This window comes from Pectinophora gossypiella, chromosome 23 (assembly GCF_024362695.1).
Source record: "Pectinophora gossypiella chromosome 23, ilPecGoss1.1, whole genome shotgun sequence".
NCBI classification, from domain to species: Eukaryota; Metazoa; Arthropoda; class Insecta; order Lepidoptera; family Gelechiidae; genus Pectinophora; species Pectinophora gossypiella.
In genome coordinates, this window is record NC_065426.1 from 10529943 (window position 1) to 10551220 (window position 21278).

The 21278-nt window shown below is 37.8% G+C and overlaps 1 protein-coding gene and 3 non-coding genes across 9 annotated transcripts in view; 1 reads left to right on the plus strand and 3 right to left on the minus strand.

The window, feature by feature from the left end:
- Window positions 1-21278, minus strand: part of LOC126377502 (uncharacterized) — a 104922-nt gene that overhangs the window by 32783 nt on the left and 50861 nt on the right. For all 6 annotated transcript variants that reach the window (XR_007567867.1, XM_050025241.1, XM_050025244.1 and 3 more), the window contains one exon: window positions 6753-7097. Coding sequence is in view for 5 of the 6 variants with exons in the window: in XM_050025241.1 (XP_049881198.1) it covers window positions 6753-6909 (157 nt within the window). In the remaining variant the exon portion in view is untranslated. The remainder of the gene's footprint in view (window positions 1-6752; window positions 7098-21278) is intronic.
- Trnar-ucg (transfer RNA arginine (anticodon UCG)) lies at window positions 721-793 on the minus strand. The gene has a single exon. It is a non-coding gene; the product is annotated as a tRNA-Arg (tRNA).
- Window positions 1004-1085, minus strand: Trnas-cga (transfer RNA serine (anticodon CGA)). Its single transcript has one exon. It is a non-coding gene; the product is annotated as a tRNA-Ser (tRNA).
- Trnae-cuc (transfer RNA glutamic acid (anticodon CUC)) lies at window positions 16592-16663 on the plus strand. The gene has a single exon. It is a non-coding gene; the product is annotated as a tRNA-Glu (tRNA).

A 21278-nucleotide genomic window follows, 5' to 3' on the forward strand; every position in this document is an offset into this window, starting at 1 on the left:
TGTTGTACGCATTTGCTACAGTTTGCTTGGCTAATGTAATTAAGTTACAAAGCTTTATAAAAGATAATGAACAATGAGAGGTAAGTAGGTATAATAAGTAATTCTGAAACAGTATTATTTTTACACCAGTCAGATAAGAATTGGATTAAAGTTCTCTTGATAATGGGATAATAATATTCTGTGTAACTTTGAAAGAAAGAAAGAAAGAAACGTTTATTATAAAGGGACACCACAGCAACAAATATAAAACAAACAAAAAATATACAATAGGTAGCTACCTATTTTTATTTCTAAATATCTGTAATAGGCTAGTTTTCAACTAGTCAAATCAGTTACTTTTTACTAAACGTCAAAACACGAAATTATTATGAAATTTGTATGAAAAAGCACACTGTGACATCATAGAAAAACGTGACAGAAAAATTCATAATAAGTTTTAGGAAAAAGAAAGCGTTTTTTGCCACCTTCAGATCTGTCTTTATTTAGTAATCAGACTTTCAAAATTTATCTTTGACCTAGGAAATGTAAACCGCTACCGCCGTATGCATCATATCGGTTATCGCTATTAGTTTTTTTTTACTACCAAGTCCCTTTCAGGAAAATAAACGTTTTCGTCCGTCCGTCTGTCGGTCTATACCTTGATTGTAAGTGTCAATTTCCATAAAAATTGCCTAGCGGGTTACCATGTCAAAAAAGACCTTCCGGTCCTGGCATTTTTGCCGACCGTGACAGGACTCGAACCTGCAATCTTCGGATCCGAAGTCCGACGCCTTATCCATTAGGCCACACGGTCCCATGACGTAATGGGCGTATGGTAAAAGATTTCCTAGGGAAATGCGCGCGCAGAAGTAAAGTGAAAATTAAAAAAAATGGTAAAAACTTATAATATCTTTTTGGGTTTATAAATGTAGGGGAATACTTTAGTTAGTTTTGAAATGCTAAAGATATAATAAAAGTTTAAAATAAATAATCAAAATAATAAAGAAAAAAAGCAAAAAGGATCCGCAGCCGGTAGGATTCGAACCTACGCTCCCAGAGGGAATCTGATTTCGAGTCAGACGCCTTAACCACTCGGCCACGACTGCTTACATAAAGTGAGCGAAATTAGCATACACTTTTTATCACTCGTTTTTATACATGTTTTTGTTAAGGCGCATACCTATCTTATCTATATTTAACAAAAAAAAAATACATATAATGTATTTTCAAATCTTTTCGAATGTAATAGATGTTTTATTCAACAATAAAATTCGTCGAGCTAAACAAGACAAGTCAGATCTCCAAATGATTCTACGCTTTAATATTCTAAAAAATTAAGCAAAATTAAAAATTTTGAAAAAACCCACGACGGTAAAAATATCATCGAAAAAGAATAAAATAACTCAAAACCCCCGACTTAACCCAATTATTATGTAACGAAATATTATATTACACTTAAAAATACTTTCTAAAAAAGAGTTGATATCTCGAGACATCGGTAATAGATATACTTAAGTACCTAAACAATGAATATGGATGTTTACAGTTTTTTCCTAACGTGTCTGTTTCTCGAAGATATACTTAAATGTAGCGATAATAATTTTACCATAATACATAGCCGAGGATTATCCGTCGGGGGCTGCCTTTTCTATATGAAATTTCAACAGAAATTTAATCATACTCATAAGTGTATTTTATGTCGTCGTTAAACATCTACAATTCTTCAATAATTGTATTCACGTCACTAGAAAAACTTTAGCTGGGTTAATGGCAGCCCCCGACGGATATTCCTCGGTTATGTATTATGGTAAACTTATTATCGCTACATTTAAGTATATCTTCGAGAAACAGACACGTTAGGAAAAAACTGTAAACATCCATATTCATTGTTTAGGTACTTAAGTATATCTATTACCGATGTCTCGAGATATCAACTCTTTTTTAGAAAGTATTTTTAAGTGTAATATAATATTTCGTTACATAATAATTGGGTTAAGTCGGGGGTTTTGAGTTATTTTATTCTTTTTCGATGATATTTTTACCGTCGTGGGTTTTTTCAAAATTTTTAATTTTGCTTAATTTTATTTCAGACTTTTTAGAGAGCATATACGAATTATAATCTATATAATGTGTAGGTAAGATCTCGCAAAACAATAAGTGTGATTCATCCTACCACATAATATTAAGTCCCTTATTATATATTATACAGTTGCTTTCTGTTTAAAGTTACCTCTATAACACTCATCTGAGAACATGCACCAATCACCCACGAACTCATTCCTGAAATCCGCATTGAAATCAGACAATACGTTTTAATTTTAATAATATTGCAATATAAACGTTTCACACTAATATAGCAGCGCCTCCTAGTGAGTTAATATCATAAGACTTATCTTAGACCATGCACCATTCAACTACGAACCCATTGCTGAAAACCGCATTGAAATTGGACAATTCGTTTTAATATTATTGCAATACTATTTTTCACTAATATTGTAGCACCCTCTAGAAAGACGTAATTTTTATATTATTTGGGAACATGCAATAAGCTACCACGTACACATTGCCGAAAACAGAATTGTAATCGGACATTTCGTTTTGATTATATTGCAACATTGTTTTGCACTAATATTGTGGCACCCCCTAGTGAGTTACAGCCATGACACCTGTCTAAGAACATGAACTCATCAAACACAATCCCGTTATTGAAAACCGCCTTAAAATCGGATCATTAGTTTAAAAGATAGGTGGTAACGTTACTTTGCACAAACGCACACACAAACATATCTCACCCTAAACGCATATACCTGCTCCGTTCCGTCGTGGGTAATAAATGTAATAAAAATTATACTAACCGTAATTAACAACACTTTGCTTTACTTAATACATAACATACATAAACTGCCTATATACGTCCCACTGCTGGGCACAGGCCTCCCCTCAATCAACCGGAGGGGGTATGGAGCATACTCCACCACGCTGCTCCACTGCGGGTTGGTGGACATATTTTTACGGCTAATAGCCGGGACCAACGGCTTAACGTGCCCTCCGAAGCACGGAATCATCTTACTTTTTCGGACAATCAGGTGATTCAAGCCTGAAAAGTCCTTACCAAACAAAGGACAGTCTCACAAAGTGATTTCGACAATGTCCCCATCGGGAATCGAACCCGGACCACCAGATCGTGAGCCTAACGCTCTAACCACTAGACCACGGAGGCTGTTTACTTAATACTACCTGATTATTGAGTGATGGGTACAACTTTATGAATTAAATGAGGATTAATTGGATGAATTTGATTCACTTGACCACACAATCCACGAGCCACTTATAGTCGATCTTGATTTTTCTTTAATCTTCGCCAATCACTTCGTATTAATTTAACTACAATTTATTGATTGTGATCTTCTCTGAAATCTGGCTCGAAGGACCATGAATATGCCTGATATGCCTTTTTACTGATTTTTAAGGGATTTAGGTAGCAATGAAACAGCACCGTGTTCGACGTAATTACGTGTAATCAATGGAACCGAAAAAAAAAACGCCTGTCAAAAACAATTAACTAATAAAAACTATTGCAAATAAATTGCTATTATAAATTGAAGAGGCGTTTCGAATAATATTGACTCTAAACACTAATATTGTGGCGCCCCCTAGTGAGTTACAGACATGACACCTGTCTAATAACATGAACTTATCAAACTCAAACCCGTTATTGAAAACCGCATCAAAATCGGATTATTAGTTTAGAAGATAATTAGTAACATTTCTTTGCACAAACGCACACACAAACATCTCTCACCCTAAACGCATATACCTGCTCCGTTCCGTCGTGGGTAAAAAAAAGACGTTTTGGCCTAAGCGAGGTTTTGCGGTATTTGTTTACGATCTAGCCTCGAACCTAGGTTAGGTCATTGGCCCGTGAATCACGAAACCGCCTAATAGCGTCAAGACGGGTAACTGGGTTAGTTATATCACTGAGATTACTTTTATTAGCCACGGCCGTAATTACGTATTCAAAACGCTTTTACGACGCCATATTGTACACTTACCTACCTATGCGTTTTTTTTTTCTTTTTCGGTTATTGAGTTTTTTCAATTTAAAAAACGAACTTTTCTGGTTTGACGATTCACATTTTAAGGTGATTCGTTTTCCATACAAAAGTTGATGCAGTGCTACAGGAAAACGGATAGAGGAATATTGTTATAAAACCGATAAATAGTAATATTTTGGTGTATTATTTTCGCAAACTAACAAAAATTTAGGGTCCGAATACGAGAAGTACCATTTTTCAGACCCTCAATTTTGATCAATTCTACATTTGTAGTGGTGCAGATTACAGTGTATTTGCTGAACGTGTAGAGGTGTCAATGTTAGTTTGTGTGCGTGATAGTTTTTTTTTTCTAAAGGCTTTGACTACTTGACAAGTGTAATAGAATGTCAGTGACAATTTATAAAGAGATTTTGTATGAAGAGAATAAATATAAATAAAAAACTAAAAATACTACAATCTGAGAAAAGGAATATTGGAAAAATATTTTTGTAATAACGTATATTATATAAACATTTTTAAATAATGAGTAAGTACCGTGTTTTAAAAGAGGACATATATTATAATAAAAAATCAATACATAAAATGAAATGGCTGTATGGGCATAGTTCCCTTTGCCTTACCCTTCGGGGAAAACCAAATCAAAAAAGAAGTTGTTGCATTTGCCGGCCTAAATAGTAGTCATTTATAATTAATTGTTTTTCCATCCAACATACAGATTTATTTATATTCTCTTTGCCGCGGACTTTTTGGTGGGACCGGGAACGGGAAGGTTGCTTTCTTCATTGAATAATCTAAATAATCAATACGAAGTGGTGTTTTGTGGTTAATGATCACATTAGTCGGAAAACATTCCCGATAGTATTATTAAATCGGAATATTCAATAAACAAAGTGTACCTATCTATTTTCGCTTTGCGCCAACAAGCCGCTTACTTCGTTTGGGGTTCGGAGTAGGAGTCTGCTCCGAGGGTGGGGGCTTAGGTTTCATCATTTCATTAATCATCATCAAGAAAAAAAACACAAGACATGGCTGTATGGGCATAGTTCCCTTTGCCTTGCCCTTTGGGAAAAAAAATAAGATAAATTTTGAAATTCTTATGTATAATAAACAAACATCACAGACATCATGACAGATCTAAAACTAAATAAAATCTTTTTTCTTTTTTCTATTTGACTTATTTATGAATTTTAATCAAGAAAACGTGATAATAAGTTCGACAGCAACCAGTTCAGGTCCCCGAAACAGCCCATTTCAGGCCGCGTATATATGGAAATACTACTTCAATACGTCCCAGCCTCGTCTTTTTTTAACGTCCTCGTTATAAAAAGACGTCCTAACCTGAACTAACTAACCTAACAATAAACACCACGCGTAAATATATGTCCAGAAGTGCGCTGTGAGTCGTCTGGACTGGGCGCGAAAACAACATAGAATTCGATTAGCTGCTAAGTGTCCCGCATGCTATCACCAGCTGTCACTGACATACGTATGAAGTCCCGCGGATTTTATTGGAACTAAATGACAAGTCATAATAATTATATGCGGATACTGCGACATCAGCGCCGTGCTTGCGGGACGTCCTGAAGCGCTATTACATCTTTCAAACGCGATGCGACAAAGTTTGAACCTACGCAATTTAGGAAAAATCTACCTTATTATTACTGTACTGTGATCGTTATTTGTAAAATCATACAATACATATACACAATTCTTTATACACAATATAATTATTATGACATATTGTGGACTTTTCGGTATACCTACAAAAAAGGAACAATTCAACCATACGTTGTTTTGTTATATCTCAATGGACTCAGGCAGCGTTTTCGCCGAAAGCTCCAAGTCGGCTATATTTGTAACGATAATTATGTTTGACATTCATCATCATTTTTGAACCATTTTATAAAAAAAAAAATATACTTGTATAAATTATAAACCCTAAAGCACGCCCATGAATCACTCTACTCATTGGTGAAAACCGTATGAAAATCCGTTCAGTAGTTTTTTAGTTAGCCGCATGTTCACTGATGCGATTAATGCCTGTTAGAATTTTACAAAATAAAAAATACGGAAATTACGGAAGGTACTTTAGTGCAAAGTAAATTATTGTATACTTAATTATAATATTATTGGTAAAAGTGATACTTTTTGAAAATTCCGTAACAAATAGACGGGTTCGCCAAATTCAATTGTAAAAAAAAATACAAAAAGTAAAAACAATTAAAACATGCAGTTGGGTTTGAACCGTGAACCTTAAGAATGGCGGCTACTGCTTTACCAAATGCGCCATTTAGAAGTTAGAAGTAGACTTCAAATTATGCATCTCTTTTAATAGCTAACCTAGTTCGCATGTGTGTGTGACAGCTTCGTGTTTGTACACAAATTGAAATGACACCAACTTTTGATGCAATGTTTCAATATGATATCTTCAGTAAATACTTCAAAATTGTAGCTTAACTTAAAGATAATGTATGTAATATTTCGCCACCTAACATTTCACTGGGTCAGAACTCAACACTAAACGAATAAATGGAAAAAAATACGAAAACTGCAGAAGTAACGCCATCTACTGACGCAGCGTTACCTAGCTGACTGAAAGGCATCACCTTAATATGTATTTAGTTGAAGGTATGTATGTTTCTTTTCTTATATTATAGCGAGTGAACTAATTACAAAAACAGCGACTAGATGGCGCTGATATCAAATGTATAATTTTACCTTTAGGCATTCCACACGGCGGCTTCGTTCGGGAGTTGTCCAAAAAGTCCAAGTCAAACCGCCTGGCAGGCGGGAAGGTAAGCGCTACATGTCCATAAACATTTACCACCGCTGCACACAGCACTGCACTCACTAACGTCACGGTTAATAACGCCATCTCGTGACCAAGTTACCGAACTGCTTTTCACTTTCTAAACCACCGCATGACAGACTTCTGACACTTTATTTCACTATGTCCTAGTCATTATTTTAATTTCGTTTTTACCACTGCACTATGCTTTTTATTTACTTTTAACTGGAAGGTGTCTTTTTTATCTCATTTTGGCGGCACTTTCGTTGTCGGACCTGCAACAAAATTATCGTTTAATTAGTTACGTAAACAATGAGAAAGTAAATGCTAAAGGTCTCAATTAACTTAATTTTATAATAATGTCCTCTATAGGATTTTGGTTTTTTTTCGGTACTGCGGGGCGGAAGGCAAGAGGGAAACCAATGCCCTATTTTTCCCTAAAAAATAACATGGAGAGTTAGGAGAATGCTACACCGACAAGAGCGCGACTCTTAAATTAGTGATGTGATAGGATTTTATCATCATTCATTTTTATTACCCCATCATCACTTAGAGGGCCCTGGAAAGCCCTATCAGATTTTCATTAGTAAATTATTTATTAGCAATTTATTGAACAAAAATTAGGCAAACGGTTTGAGCGGTTGGCTCACGATCCAGAGGACCCGGGTTCAAATCCTGGTGGGGACATATCACGAAAATCACTTTGTGATCCCTAGTTTGGTTAGGACATTACCAGCCGATCATCTGATTGTCCGAAATTAAGATGATTCAAGCTTCGGAAGGCACGTTAAGCCGTTGGTCCCGGTTACTACTTACTGATGCAAGTTAGTACTCGTTACATGAGCCATGTCAGGGGCCTTTGGTGGTTCAATAGTAACCCTGACACCAGGGTTGATGAGGTTGGTAATCCACCTCACAACCTACACGATAAGAACATTATTCGTCAGTGAAAAACACATAGTTTCGTTGTGCTTCACAGTGTTCCGGCCAAGTAGTTAATGCCATCTGCGGCAAATCTACAATAAGTAAAAAAAAAGTGTGCTTCGCGATATAACTAAGTAAATTCGTAACAATAACAAGAGAAAGACAGCGTGTAATTTTGTTAGATTATAACAGATCATATCGTAGATTATACGGTAACAAACTGCCATTATTATAGAAAGGGAAATTGGAACGATCTAGTTGTCATGACAATAATTGTAATTGGCAAAGGAGTAGGAAACTGGGTGTAGAAAGTTGTTTGTTTTAAAATTGTAACATGTTTGCCTTCTTCTATCGTGTGTAATGGCCTAAACAAAATAAGGATCACAAAGTGATTTTTGTGATATGCCCCCACCGGGATTCGAACCCGGGAGCACCGGATCGTGAGCCCAACACTCAACCTCTGGACCACGGAGGCCGTCGACTCAAGTGTTTGGGTGAATCTCAAAATTTCAAGTTTGGTGGCGAAATTTCATATTATTTTTTCGTGGAAAATTAGGTTCCGACATGAAAAAGATCCAAAAGGATCCTCGGCTCTGGCATGAAAAAGGTCTCAAAAAAATTTTTCAATTCCAAATTTTCCCAATTTCCCCAATTTTTCACGAAAAAATTATAATATGACAGTTCGCCACCAAACTTGGCACATTTTGATATTCACCCGTTTGTATCTTTAAAAAAATAAATATTGGTTTTCTTTTGTTTTATTTTGCAATGATACCAAATATCCAAAATTTCAATCTGTAGTTCAATATCTCGTATCTCTAACATCTATCAGCCACGTCCAAGGATGAAGTAAATGTTGATATCATGTTGCGTTAGATATCTATCTGGTGGGCTGCCATTTGTCAATGTTCTATTTGCAATGACAGTACTGGGACCACCATTACTTTGAATGTCAACATACTGTTAGCATGTTGCTGTTTTTAAATTTATCATTCTTGTTTTACGTTATGTATTATCGAGGTCAGTTTTTCTCGCTAGAATGGAAATTCTTATTTATCTACCAATCAATACCGTTCGTCCTTAGAAAAATGTTCAGTACGGTCTACTCTGACCCGGCGTGCGTGTATAAAGCGATTGATGAATGTGTAGGAAGAAAGAGAAGTGTGTCAGGATCGAAGCAAATGGAATTCTCTCTCTTTGCTTACCCCAGTGGGAAATAGGCGTGAGTTTATGTATGTATGTATTACCTAGTAACATCCTCTGAAGGAACAACTTTTATTCATAGATTTATATTATTCAGGGTGTCAGTGACATCGTATCGAAAACTTTGAGGGTTCAGTCATAATTAAAAAAAAAAACACAAAAATTTTCATGGAGTTTCCGACAGGAAATTCCACTTCATATCGATTCAGAATCATGGCCTCAATCATCCCCTTTAGTATTCGTTACGATATGACTAACACCCTGTATAGATGCTTATCATCTCCCTAACATTATCTCGTGTTTCACAAAACACACACAGGGCCAGGGTTTCACAGGGTTTCAGGGGGATGATATTACATAGATGCTCTGTTACCTACTCATCACCAGCCCATTAACGTCCCCACTGCTGGGGCACGGGCCTTCCCTATGGATGGATAGGGAGATCGGGCCTTAAACCACCACGCGGGCCCAGTGCGGATTGGTGGTTGTTAACGACTGCTAATGCAGCCGGGGCCAACGGCTTAACGTGCCTTCCGAAGTACGGAGGAGCTCGAGATGAAATTTTTTTTTGTGGTCGTTGAAAGTTGCTTAACTTCAACAATCGCAGACCGGCGCGTTTACCGCTGCGCCACCGAGCTCTGTTACTAATTTACAAAATTATCCGATTCAATTATTTTTTCGCTATAACAAATACCGAATCAAGTAAAAATCTCACCATTAATCATTTACTTTCTATAAACCAAATCAAATTAACAATACACTCAAATGCTTCATTCCGAATTCCAATAGCAAATCCACCATAACAAGCCCAGAATAGCCAGAAAGGTGTCCGACAAACAATAAATGAATGACGTCAGGTGGTCAGTGTAGAACTTTCACTCGGATTCCGTCGTGATAACGGCCGAGAGTGCAGCCACCTCGTGGTGATCAGAAAGGCGAGTTACAATCATTGAGGAACTAGGTATAATGGTTTATTTATTTTATTTATTTATTTATTTAAGATACACCATCGATATATACATAAAAATTACATGAATAAAATTCAACGGACAATGGTGCATTAATAATGAGTTGGACAGAAAGGATTACAAATGAGGAAGTGCTAAAAAAAGTAAGGGAAAGGAGACAAATAAGTATTGTGAATTATGACTAGCGACCCACCCCAGCTTCGCTCGGGTGCAATGTTGAGGGAAAAAACGAAATTATTTGCGACATCACATTAAAACCTCAAAAATAAATCAAATCAAATCAAATATACTTTATTGCACACAACATACAAAACAAATTCACACAGATGAAGATAGATACAGTACAATCTGGCGGCCTTATTGCTAAGCAGCAATTTCTTCCAGGCAACCAGAGGATAGGAAACATTATTACAATTTGGTGCGGGACAGTGCAACATCTAGTATAAAATAATAAATACTATAAATAAAAAACAAATAAAAGTAAAATAAATAAATAAAAATAAAATAGAAATATATAAATATAAATACATACATACATATACCCATTTATATCAGACGTATATATTATAATTAAATATGACATTACATGTAGATATGACAATAGTTTCCTATAAATACTAAAGGATAAAATACGTTATATAACAGTATTTCTCCACTATTTAATGGATGTTATTATACATATAAACCTTCCTTTTGAATCACTCTATTTATTAAAAAAAAACGCATCAAAATCCGTTGCGTAGTTTTAAAGATTTAACGTACATAGGGATATAGGGACAGAAAAAACCGACTTTGTTTTATACTATGTAGTGAAGAGGCAAGATGATTGGACACATAATATGACACGACCAATTTATTAAAACATAGAAGGGAAGATAGAAGGAAAGAGATCGACATTATAGTCACTCAATACTATCGATAGTTTTGAATTACCTAACGACCTCCGCGGTCCAGTGGTTGAGCGTTGGGCTCACGATCCGGTGGTCCTGGGTTCGATTCCCTGTGGGGACATATCACAAAATCACTTTGTGGTCCCTAGTTTGGTTAGGACATTACAGGCTGATCACCTGATTGTCCGAAAGTATGATGATTCGTGCTTCGGAAGGCACGTTAAGCCGTTGGTCCCGGTTGTTCCTTACTGATGTAAGTAAGTAGTCGATACGTAAGCCATGTCAGGGGCCTTTGGCGGCTCAATAGTAACCCTGACGCCAAGGTTGGTACTCCGCCTCACGACCCACACGATAGAAGAAGAAGAATAATGAATAATGGTACTGATTCCTTCATTTTATTATCCGCCGAAAAAGAAAGGGACGGGTAATCGACAGGCATGAAATTTATAGAACACACGTCAATTTCAGGCAGGAATTTTAAAAATCCTTCCAATTTTTTATATTAGCAATAACCCAAAAGAATCAAGGGGAGACTTTGCCCAGTGGGATCTTGTAGGTGTACATTAGATTAGACCAAATACCTATCAATCTCACAACAATTCCATTAGCAACGGCAATCTGCCAAAAAATAATTTGTTCCTTAATTTGGCATGTTCGTAGATCATTAAGATCACATTACAGAACAGGTGCGCTTTAGACAATCTCCGAAATGATCTACAAATTACACCTTATTACTTGTTGGCACGAGTCACAGTATATATTTTTGTATGGCAACAGTACGGTAGGCTGTATGCACAAATTTTTCGTGCCTCACCCAACAGGGTCCACATAATACCAGCGTCGTGGTTCACGCCGCGACTTGTGCTGAGTGAGGCCCTTTTATCTCAGGACGTCCACCACCACCTTATGATCATTGTAACTAACATCCTCCTATGCTTTTTGTAATTGTTTTGTGAAAATTTTTAAGTGATGTTATTGTCTTGTCTTTGTATGTGGCGTCCTTTTATAATAAACAATTTCTATTCTATTCTATTCAAATCGCACCGCATCTTTATACGTTTTGTCTGCCTAGACTCTAGTTTGTATTCCCTCAATCAGCGCTTATCGCTATCGACCCACTAGGGTCGATTAATTCCTTCAAATATTTTTCCTCTCAGACGACGCCCTGAGCTGAGCCGAGGTTCGCGCCCAACTGGGCACCCTCAGGCCTGTGTAAACGTACCGTGTGAGAGCCTTCAGCGGTCCCCATTTGTCCGGCCAAGTAGTTAATGCCATCTGCGGCAAATCTACAATAAGTCACGTCAAAAAAAACTAGTATGTATAGTATTCTTCTTCTTTTAACCCTGTTATCCTCTGTTGGAATGTACGGCTCGAACAACTTCGAGAAAGTTCTTTTTAATTTAAAGTGTATGTGTGTACGGTCACGAGCATTAATATGTGTACATACATACATAAATGTCAAATATGTTAGTGCGACGGAGTCCTAAAGTGGGTACATTATATTGCTCATGACTGTACAGAATAAAATAAACTTAGAAATAAATAAAATATTTTTCTACTAGTAATCAGAATCTTTCCGGAAATCCTGATTTAAACGCTTAATAACCATTAACTACCGGATATGCCATGGCTCTTGTTACATATTTTTGGGATATTCGACTATTTTCCACATCTATAATAATTTCAATCTTAATGAAGCGCTCGGTTTTTGCACAAAATATACAATCGCAGGGATTAGAATTGCTATTTTAGGATTCTTAATCTCATAATTAGCCTTTAAAACAAGAACTAACAGTACTGCTTCTATACTACGCTACAATTCTATTAACTTATACTTAATTCGTCCATAGAAATCGTAATAACCTACCACATAGTGCCCATCAATATTTTGACAGCAAAATAATGATATATTAGGCGTTATAGTTATAATAAAGGTTTGTCTGTCCGTCACACTATGTGGTCACTCTCTTTACTTTCACTAGAACAATAGCCCGGTTTATCTTATCGATGCATAACTCTATGCTTTCATTCATTTAATATTATTTGTTACGTTCAGTCTTAGGTCGGGTTTCCATTGACGCGGAGATGGGCGGAGAAGAGCGGAAATGTGCGGATTTGACCAATCACAGCGTTCGAGAGAGCGAAAAACGAAGACGCTCTGTCACTCTCCCCCTCACGGTGATTGGTCGATTCCTGCACATCTCAGCTCCGCGTCAATGGAAACGCAGCCTTAAGTAGAATGAACCTTTAGTTATGTAAAGGTTTAAAAACATTATATTTTTTAATTAACGTAAAAGTGGGAGTATAAGTGTTAAATTATTTGATTACTCAATCGTTGGTTTCCGTAAACGGAACTTGTTATTTTATTAAAATGGATAATTTTGAAGTTTTTGTGTACCTTTTGTTTACGATGAGGTAAGTGGCCTTGAATGGTACACCCATCGTAAGATTGACTGTTCTGCTGGACTGAGGGAATTAAAACTTGACGGCCTATAGGCGGCGGTAGTGGTTGAGCGTTGGACTCACGATCCAGAGGCCCCGGGTTCGAATCCCGGTGGGGAAATATCACAAAAAATACTTTGTGATCCTTAGTTTGATTAGGACATTACAGGCTGATCACGAAAACATGACCATCCGTGATTTGATTAACTTCTATAGATACTTTTTCTATATATATTGAGGTCTTACTATTGCAAATGCAATGTATTCCCGACAATTTGAATGCACCGTACGGGCTATGGGCGTTTCGGAATGTCGCTATGCTAATGGAATAGTTACACGCATTGCAATATCGATAGCGAAGAGAAATGTCTCTGGTATTTTGGTTTGTTAGCGTTCAAGGATGTGACTTTATGAGATACTTTATGTCTTAAGATGGTCGTTATAATATTGCATGGATATTGGTAAGCATAGGATAGTCAGGAACGAAAAGAAATTCTTGGAAATGTTGGAATGATAAATGCTGCCTATTACCGCGGTGTTGAGTTGATCCGTGCTTCGGAAGGCACGTTAAGCCGTTGGCCCCGGTTGCTACTTCTTCTCTAGTGTGTTTTGAGACGTGGATTACAAACCTCATCAACCCTGGCGTCAGGGTTACTATTGAGCCACCAAAGGCCCCTGTCATAGCTCGTGTAACGACTACTTATTTACATCAGTAAGTAGTAACAGTAGTAGTATTAATTATTTTTATTTTGGTGCAATAAAGTGTATTTGTATTGTATTGTATTGTAGTAACCGGGACCAACGGCTTAACGTGTCTTCCGAAGCACGGATCATCTTCTGGACAATCAGGTGATCAGCCTGCAATGCCCTAGGGATCACAAAGTGATTTGTCCCCACCGGGATTCGAACCCGGGACCTCCGGATCGTGAGTAGAACACTCAACCACTGAACCACGGAGGCCATGAAGACGCTGGGTCTCAAAGACGATGTTTATCAGCGAGATACCTGGCGTCGCGTGGTTGGGAAAGCCGACCCCGCGTAAAGGGGAGTGGCGAGGACAAAGCAGAAGAACTTAGTCAAATAGAAACCTCTGCATTTACTCAAAGCATAGAAATATCATCACCATCATCACCAGCCCATTAACGTCCCCACTGCAGGGGCACGGGCCTTCCCTATGGATGGATAGGGAGATCGGGCTTTAAACCACCACGCGGGCCCAGTGCGGATTGATGGTTATTAACGACTGCTAATGCAGCCGGGACCAACGGCTTAACGTGCCTTCCGAAGCACGGAGGAGCTCGAGATGAAAACTTTTTTTTTTGTGGTCACCCATCCTATGACCGGCCTTTGCGAAAGTTGCTTAACTTCTACAATCGCAGACCGAGAAATATAAGCTTGTGGAAATTGTGGACTTTATTACATAAACAAGTAGCGATTTCTCAACAATAGCTGCTAATATGCTTAAAACGTTTTCAAGTAATTCTCGTCTCTTGTATAACTTGTCTTAAACACAAATTTCGTAGGACATGCCATTGAGTAGCATTATCCCGTTTTTTCACAGGGCCCCCTTACTGTGAAGATTTGACAGGTCGGGTTTTTTACAAAAGCGACTACCTGTCTGACCTTCCAACCTACGAAGGGAAAACCAACCGAAAACAGGTTAGGTCAAATACCTCCGAGAATGCATTTCTCGGGAATGTGGAGATGTTTTCCTTCACCGCTGAGCACGTGATAATCATTTATAATCCAAAGATGAATTCGAAAACAGATTCGACAATCATTGGTTTAGGACTGTGCTGGATTCGAACCTGCGAGCTCAAAGAGAGACGCAAGCGTCCTACCAACTGGGCTACCACGGCTCTGTGTAATGATTGAATGTGGTAGGAAATAGTTACGGTTACAAAGATAAAAGAAATCGTATATAAATACAAAATGAGAATCAGCTCGGGATATTTGACGAAATTTATATATTCCTGAGGTTTGGCTACGACATAAAAATTGAATCGACCACCACCAGGCAAGCGTTCTTATTCAAATTCAAAAATATCTTTATTCAATAGGTAACATAGTTACACTTTGAATCGTCAATTTTACATAACGAACGTCTCATCCGCCTAAAACTACTGCAGCTTCTCACAACCTTATCAACTGGGCTACCACGGGTCACCCTCCTCCTTATTACGACTTGTCTTAAACACAAATTGAGTATTTAGTATTTATTACTTACCTATAGCAGATATGGTAATTTTTACTTTAAATGTTTGTAGCCAAACTGAAGTGGGACTGGGCCGGACACGTTTGTCGGATGCATCCGGAGCGGTGGGCACGAGTCGTTACTCACTGGATACCTCAGGGCGGGCTTAGAAGTCGAGGCAGACCGCGTAAAAGATGGTGTGACGACCTCAATGCTTATCGCAAGGATTGGCCGGAGATCGCACAAAGTCGAGAGGAGTGGAAAAATCAAGGGGAGGCCTTTGCCCAGCAGTGGGATCGTATAGGCTAAATAAGAATAAGATAAGTTTGTTTAGCGTGTCCTCAATATCGGAATAGTAAATCACGACTTTATCACAATAGAAATTAGAGACGCGTTTAAGAGTGTGTTTATTTATTCACGTACTTAATCATACTTACATACATACATACATACATAACTCACGCCTATTTCCCACCGGGGTAAGCAGAGACTATAGAATTCCATTTGCTTCGATCCTGACACACTTCTCTTGCTTCCTCCACATTCATCAATCGCTTCATACACGCACGCCGGTTCAGAGTAGATCGTATTGAACCTTTTCTAAGGACATCTCCAATTTGGTCATCGTAAGTCCTTCTCGGTCTTCCTCTGCCAGCCCTACCATCAACTTTCGCTTTATATACCGCTTTTGCAATCCTATTATCCTTCATCCGCTCTACGTGTCCAAACCAACCTAACATTCCCTTCTCAATCCTAGTCACTATATCGTCTTTTACACCACATCTCTGTCTTATCACACTGTTTCTCACTCTATCACTCAACTTCACACCGCAGATGCTACGCAAAGACCAACTCAATAAATAATCATACTTCTCTTTAAAATAACATCCTTGACAGACCAGCAGTGACGGTACCTACCTATATTCACTATTTGACCGAACAAATGGAATCTTTAACCCACAGATTGCTTAAAAAAAACGCTAGTAGGTATCTTTTGGCAAAGTAAGAAATTGATAGAAAGTTATTTTTGTTAAAATTCAAGATAAACAAGAGTTCTATCTAAAAGAAAAAAATAATTATATGCCCCTTAATAAGGATAATTAATTACATATATTAACCGATTGATATTTTCAACGTCACTCACAACATCCGATATGGTCTAGTGGCTAGGATACCTGGCTCTCACCCAGGAGGCTCGGGTTCGATTCCCGGTATCGGAATATCTTTTTGAGTGTTTTTTTTATTTGCATTTCTTTAACTATGCATAAACTAGTATTTACGCCTTCCTATCTAATAAACACGTTAATTTCTACAGCACAACATTCAATGCGACATGCCTAATGGACGAAATAATTACGTCCACTGCCGCCCTCTGTCGTACCGTTAATTCATTGAGGAAGTGACATAACAATTACCGAACGTAACGGAATTAACGAACCATTCATTTAGGTACCTACCCCATAAGAAATAAGGCGTGAATAGGGCTGTGGCATAGACTCTTATTTTTTCAATAATTGTTCAACAAGTCGCCAGTGGAATTTAAGAATTAGTGCCATCTATGATCAAATAGCGGAACCAAATTGTGGTTTGTAATCGAACCATCGGGTTCTTATCTAGATTGGAGGAATGCTTGTGAATTTTAGCAATTAGCTTGGCTTGTGTGGTAATAATGGCTTTATATAGATGTATCTTCAGACTATATCTCTACTGGTGTGGCCAGGAGTAAAATCAAATAAACTTTAAAGTATCTAACTACCTATAACATAACATAAATAGCCTATATACGTCCCACTGCTGGGCACAGGCCTCCCCTTAATCAACCGGAGGGGGTATGGAGCATTCTCCAGCACGCTGCTCCACTGCAGGTTGGTGGAGGTGTTTTTACGGCTAATAGCCGGGACCAACTGCCCTCCGAAGCACGGAAGCAACTTATTTTTTCGGACAATCAGGTGATTCAAGCCTGTAAAGTCCTTACCAAACAAAGGACAGTCTCACAAAGTGATTTCAACAATGTCCCCATCGGGAATGGAACCCGGACCTGCAGATCGTGAGCCTAACGCTCCAACCACTAGACCACGGAGGCTGTGTCCCACGGAGGATCTAACTACCTATACAAAATGTTTTTAAATCTACATTACAGATATACAGCCAATGTACAATCAAAGAGCAAAGTGCAGTCAGTGAGCCCAGCGAATTATTTGTAAACGGTGGTGAAATTATGAACCATTAGTTGTCATAATTGTAAAATTTATGTTTTTGTAGGTGTTTTTAGTCTATTACAGAAACGACATGTAACCAGGAGGTCTTAAGTGCAACCAGTTAATTTATTTGATTGGACTTTTGCACCTTATTGTACGTTGCTTCAATTGTTATAGACTGCGATACGGCTCACCTATCACGTTGGTCTAACAGAAAGCTCGGTGAGGCGTGGGGACACAGTTCATCTTGCGATGGATGTACCTCTAACTACCGCAATTGGGAAGATAGTCGTGAGCTTACTTACTTACTTACTTCACTCAATACTCAGGTCTCACAGAATACCAGCGTCGCGGCTCACGCCGCGGCATAAGCTGAGTGAGGACCTTTTATACGGGACACCATCCACTACACATGGGTAAGCCGACATGACGTCACATTTTAATTTAGGTATAAGTTTCTGTGTTCGTTTTCCATGTTTCTATATAGAAAATATTTCGTGTGTGCGTTGATTTCTGATGTGATGTCATTATAATGTATATATATGTAATCCGTGTCTGTGGTGTCCTAAATAATAAATGTTTCTTTCTTTCTTCTTTCTTTCTTACTATTATTATTTTATAAAAAAAAAAAAAAACATTTATTTCGGGTGTTTTCCCATAGCAATTGTTAGTAACAAAAGTCTTAGTCTTAGTCTTTTATTATTATGTAGGATATTTTTGTCAATGTACGTCCTAGAATCGAACCTAGTACTTACAGCAATAAAATTACAGAACATATCTGTACTTTGGGAATTAGCTTTAGGCAGATAGGATCAGAGTATAGGATTAACTGTCTGAGAACTGATATTAGGCAGCTAAATTACTCAATTTTATAACAATATTTTCTGTTTATTTATATAAAAAAAGTGTAAGGGCCCTTGCCGAAGTTTTTCTTGCAGTTTCTATTCCTCGGCTATACAGGTTGTGAGAAGCTGCAGTAGTTTTAGGCGGATGACACGTTCGTTATGTAAAAATTGACGATTCAAAGTGTAACTATGTTACCTACTGAATAAAGATATTTTTGAATTTGAATTGAAAAAACAACATTTTGAAAAAAGAGCAGCCAGTGCCCTTTCTATTAAAGAGTTGTTACAACAGGAGCTCGGTGGCGCAGCGGTAAGCGCGCTCGGTCTGCGATTGTTGAAGTTAAGCAACTTTCGCAATGGCCGGTCATAGGATGGGTGACCACAAAAAAAAAAGTTTTCATCTCGAGCTCCTCCGTGCTTCGGAAGGCACGTTAAGCCGTTGGTCCCGGTTGCATTAGCAGTCGTTAATAACCACCAATCCGCACTGGGCCCGCGTGGTGGTTTAAGGCCCGATCTCCCTATCCATCCATAGGGAAGGCCCTTGCCCCAGCAGTGGGGACGTTAATGGGCTGATGATGATGACAACAGGAACATTCCCACTTTGGGAATATTCTCGAGAACGGCAGGTCACTGGTAATAACCGTGAAGTAGATACAAATGCATTCTTCACGCTTGTGTTCTGTTCCAAATCAATGCGATTTTATGTCGTTTTCACTGTTTTATGTTTACTTAAGAATCTTTTACTTAGTTTGATCATAGAATAAGGAATAACACTTCGTATAGAACGGTAACTCTCCGCTCCCCACCAGCGGTTGAGCTAGGTTTACCTCACCCCCTCGGTCTTATTAGCTTCAGTCAAGACGTCAGACGTCACACACACAAATGCGCGTGTACGATAAAGTCAATGTGTGGTGTCTGTGTAAAACGAGGTGTTTTGTATGAAGTGTCCGGGGTATGGTTAGATATAAAATAATGTTTTTTTTTGACGTGACTTATTGTAGAGTTGCCTCAAATGGCATTAATTACTAGGACGTAAGTCCACCTCGGTGATTTCGACTTGCAATGTCCTGACAAAACCAGGGTCACAAAAGTGTATTTTTGTTAGACATGTCCCCATCGGGAACCGAAGCGACCACTAAAAGTTATTATAAAAATTATTTCTAAACTTCTCTCTTACTTATCGTGTGGGTTGTGAGGTGGAATACCAACCTCATCAACAGGGTGTCAGGGTTATTACTGAGCCGCCAAAGACTTATAGTATAAGTAGTTAAAATGTAAACCCGATACCGACCCCGCCGGCGTGGTCGACGATTTCCCTCATTCAGCGCTTATCGCTATCGATTCACTAGGGTCGATTAATTCTTTCAAATTATTTTTCTTCTCAGACGACGCCCTGAGCCGAGGTTCGCGCCCAACTGGGCACCCTCAGGCCTGTTGTCTTAGACGTTGTACCGGGTGAGAGCCTTCAGCGCTCCCCATTTGTCCGGTCAAATATTTAATGCCTTCTGCGGCAAATCTACAATAAGTCACGTCAAAATATAAATGTAATGTATGTGTGTATAAGTCTTATAGCATTTCCAATTGTTAGATAGGACACAATCTCATAAAAGACGCTCTCGGAGAAAAGGAAGACAAAAAATTTTTTCAAAGGTTTTTTTTTTTGTTTTATTATTATAAATATCAAGGAGGCTTTAAAGCTACAGATTCTATCGTAAATCTCGTGTTTCTAAGAGGTAACTAGCTATAGCTATCAAGGTCGCTGATAGTTATCAGTTTCCTAATTGATGACGGAAATTGTTGACTTCCTGTTCTTAACCGGATTGAATTCACGTAAAATACACTTCGTTGTTAAAAATAGGCGCTTTTTTTTAAAAAAAAACTTGTTTTAGATGAACTTGTAGTGTTATGTTATGAAAACCACCTTCATTTTTGAAGGTTAATGAAATGGTGGCGATTCTGGTCGGCATAATTTAATTTAATTTTAGTTTAGTAAGTCTAAATTTATTGCTATCATTCATTCAAAAAAAAAATACAGAATACTTTCTTTGTTAGAAACTATTTACAGTAAATAAAGGTGATTGGAGTCTCCTTTCAAGCCGCATGAGTCCTTTTCATCTTTTTTTTTTGAGTTCTTGATGTTTTGGAGTTTTCAATGATATTAATTTTTCATTGCGCAGTTTTTAATTTATGCATTAGTCCACGTAATATATAATCAACTTAGATTCGATCAAACCAATTCTGTTTAATTATCAACTAGTTTCATAACAAAAATGAAGAAATACTAAGGAATCACTCCGCAACATTACTTGTTAGTGCAACTAAATTAATTACACGGGAATTTAGTGTCAAATTATCTGTGAACACTAAAATTATGTACAGAAACACTAGAATTAGCGTCTGACGACTTTTTGAGCTGAATCTGTTTCTTTTTGCAAGAGTTGTACCTAATTTTGTATTGATTTGATACGGGTTCCAATCCTGACTGGGCTCTAGACCATTGATTTGGACTTTATGACTTAAAATTCATGTTTGGATCATAGATAATTGATATCACCGCGTTTCCAGGATGTACAGTCATGAGCAATATAATGTACCCACTTTAGGACTTTGTCGCACTAACATATTTGACATTTAGTGAGACTTATAGTTCAATTTGTCAAAAAAGTTAATGTGACATGGTACCAAAGTGTATACATATTAATGCTCGTGACCGTACATAAGATACATTCATACATATCCCAATTTGCATTTGCATAAACATACGCATACACACGCGCACACGCGCGCGCGCG